This window comes from Etheostoma cragini, chromosome 10 (assembly GCF_013103735.1).
Source record: "Etheostoma cragini isolate CJK2018 chromosome 10, CSU_Ecrag_1.0, whole genome shotgun sequence".
Classification (NCBI taxonomy): Eukaryota; Metazoa; Chordata; class Actinopteri; order Perciformes; family Percidae; genus Etheostoma; species Etheostoma cragini.
In genome coordinates this window covers 2,243,813-2,246,727 of record NC_048416.1, presented here as the reverse complement: position 1 = coordinate 2,246,727, position 2,915 = coordinate 2,243,813, and the positions used below count along the sequence as shown (strand labels likewise).

The window sequence follows — 2,915 nt, the reverse complement described above, 5'->3', positions numbered from 1 at the left end:
ATCTTTCTGTAGGGAAATAACTTGTTGCAGACTGGGGGAAATTTAAAAAGCTCTGCGGTGTGTCTGGTCTCTGAGAAGCTCCTCACTTGCAGTTTAATGACAAAGCTGTGTCATGATCAGTATGATGGCAGAGAGGAGGTGGGGCAAGAGGGCACAAATTAAATCATTAATTAATTAAAGGCAGAAAAGTCTCAACAAATTATTTAAAAAAAGAGCAAACGTTGTAATAACCTTAGTGGGAGTGGACCAGTGGGCCAGTTTGCTATTTACACGATGCCATGAGTGTATCTGGTGTGCTTTGAAACAGTTGTAGAGGACATCCACTGATTTGGAAGGAAATAAAACTGAGACAGAAAAAGAGAAATGTAGCGTTCCTGTTTTTGAGCGACTGAACTTCCAGATCTTAAAAAAAAAAGTTTGTTCCATTCCGCAGTTTGGGTTGAATCCTAGGGGGGGGGCAAGGTGATGGGAGTGTGCGAGGTCAGCGGTGACGGAGCAGGAGCAGAGCGAGCGTCACCGCGAGCGTCTGGACCAGGTAGCTCCTCCACAGCGGAGCCGCCGGCGAGGAGACACCTCCGACCCCGGCTGTGGCGAAGCCAGGGGTCAGCAGCTGCTCCTGGAAGGTGAAGTCGTCCATTGCCAGGTTATCAGCGAGGTCTGAGAGGGAGATGGACGGGAGATAGCGAGGAGGAGGCAAAGAATGTCCAAAATATATGAGAGAGACAGGAAAAAGCATGGAGACAATTAGAACAAACACTGTCACAGAAGCTGAAAAACATGTGTGGTATGGCTGTCCTCCGTGTGCATGATGTCTTACCCAGCTGTAAAAACAATGTTACATCGGGAGAACGAGAAACGCACATAGAACCAGATGTTGCATGTTATTGTTGTAGATGCATGCTGAATCACACAGACGCATGTTTTACTGAGAGTGAGTGCTGAAATGTGGATTTAAGTGGTAAAGATGCTGAATAAAAAAATTAAAAAAATAGAAACCACAGAGTCTTTATGAGGTCATGTCTCAGAATCTGTAATAGACAACCATTTTGACTGATGCATGTCTTCTCTCTGGTACAATATAACTTGATTGTTAAAAAAATAAATGAGTGGAAGCCAGGGGAAACGTTGTAAAATTGTGTACATAACCCATACAAATGTCTAAAATCCACTTATAAATGCTGTATGGAGAGAAGGCTGCCTTCCTTCTGCATCTGGAGACATTGAATCCAATCTCTTCCACATGCACCTGTTTTTATAATAATAATACATTTTATCTGTGATGCACTTTACATTTAAGACAAACCTCTAAGTGCTACAGGTAAGATCGTAAAAGCAAGGTAAAAAAATCTGTTTAAAATATATATATAACTAGTGCAACAACATTATTGTGCAATGTTTAAACTCAGAAGTTGTGCTAAAAAGAAATGTTCGTAGTCATTTTTAAAGGTCTCAAAGTTTTCACTTTCGTTAATCACTGTGCCCCGGGACTGAAAGAGTTAAATGACTTCAGGGACGGTGTGGAGAAAATTCCACTGGTGTGTGGGCTCCTGCTCTGTATGCCACGGGTGATATCATCCACTGCAACCAGCCTATCATCCTTAACTTTCACCTTCCCCTCCACCACTACTGTAAAGATGCCCTCAAGCGAGGTACTTAACTCATTTGCTGCGATGAGGCTGTTTAACAGTAGACTGTGGGCTGACTGGGAAACGCCCGGGTGTCAGTGGTTTTCACTGCAGACACGAGGCATAGGGCCATAAAAAACAAGCCTTGGTTGGATGAATACAAGTTTTTTTTTTAAGTGCACAACTCTTTGGATTCTGCGTTACTTCTCACTCGCTCCTGTATTTTGCTGTTTTCTTCTCTTCTTCTCCATCTGTTCTGTACTCGGCAGTGATTCCATGGTCACCTGCTGCTCTGCTCGTACTTACTGCTCTGCATCCACAGCTGTTCTCCTACTGACACTGAGCAGAGCTCCTTCTCCCTGCAGTGTGTGTGTGTGTGTGTGACATATTTGGTGTTGCTTTGTCTGGCAGAAAGCTGTGGGGGAGACTGAAATAAGAAGGGCGCGTTATGAGAACTGGGCTTGAGGATATCAGTAATAAAGCAGCTCTATGGGTAGGAACGCCAACTATGAGCCGAGCTGTCCCCTGTCAAGCACGCACGCACACACACACACACACACACACACACACACACACACACACACACACACACACACACACACACACACACACACACACACACACACGTTCATTTCAGACATACCGCTACCTTAGTCTTGGTGGCTGTGTGTGCGCTCTCTCTCTCTCTCTCTCTCTCTCTCTCTCTCTCTCTCTCACAAACACACACATGCATGCGCGCGCGCACGCACACTCACACGCACACACACGCACTTGAGCTCACTGAGCTCCTAAAATAACAGATAGCTCCAAATTGAATTAGCTGTCCCATCTGATCTGTGCACTGCTCTCCCTAGTGGGAGGAAGTGGCTGATCTGAACCGCTGTGTGAGCAGAGGGAGCAGCCAGGACTCTGACCTAAGTCCTGGACACCTTGAGTAGAAACACAGAGAACGGGGCCCTTGCTCCTGAGTCCCTGGTGCCCAGAACGCTGCAAGGCACCACCTTAAACAGAGGGAGAAGGTAAAATAAATAAAGCTCCGAGCAGCATCTCCCATGAATATCTTTGCAGTTATGACATCATTTGAACGGCGGCCAGTGGACAATTAACTGGTTTTCCTCCTCCTGTGTCCTCTGACATGGCAGTGGGCAGACATTCTTCAGGGCTCTGAAAGAACGATTTGTCACTGTCGACAGCGGCGCACTGTACCACCGAGCCAATTAAGCTCAAGGTGCAATTCGATACAGCTTTTGTATACACTGTGGATAAGATGGAGGCAGGGGGGGGGGGGGG

General features: G+C 46.1%; 1 protein-coding gene across 1 annotated transcript in view; it reads right to left on the bottom strand.

Annotated features, from left to right (window-relative positions):
• Positions 1–221: 221 nt before the first annotated feature.
• gpc3 (glypican 3) overlaps positions 222–2,915 on the bottom strand; it is a 122,308-nt gene continuing 119,614 nt past the window's right edge. The window contains exon 8 of the mRNA XM_034884044.1: positions 222–657. Coding sequence (XP_034739935.1) covers positions 482–657 — 176 coding nt within the window. The 3' untranslated portion in view covers positions 222–481. The remainder of the gene's footprint in view (positions 658–2,915) is intronic.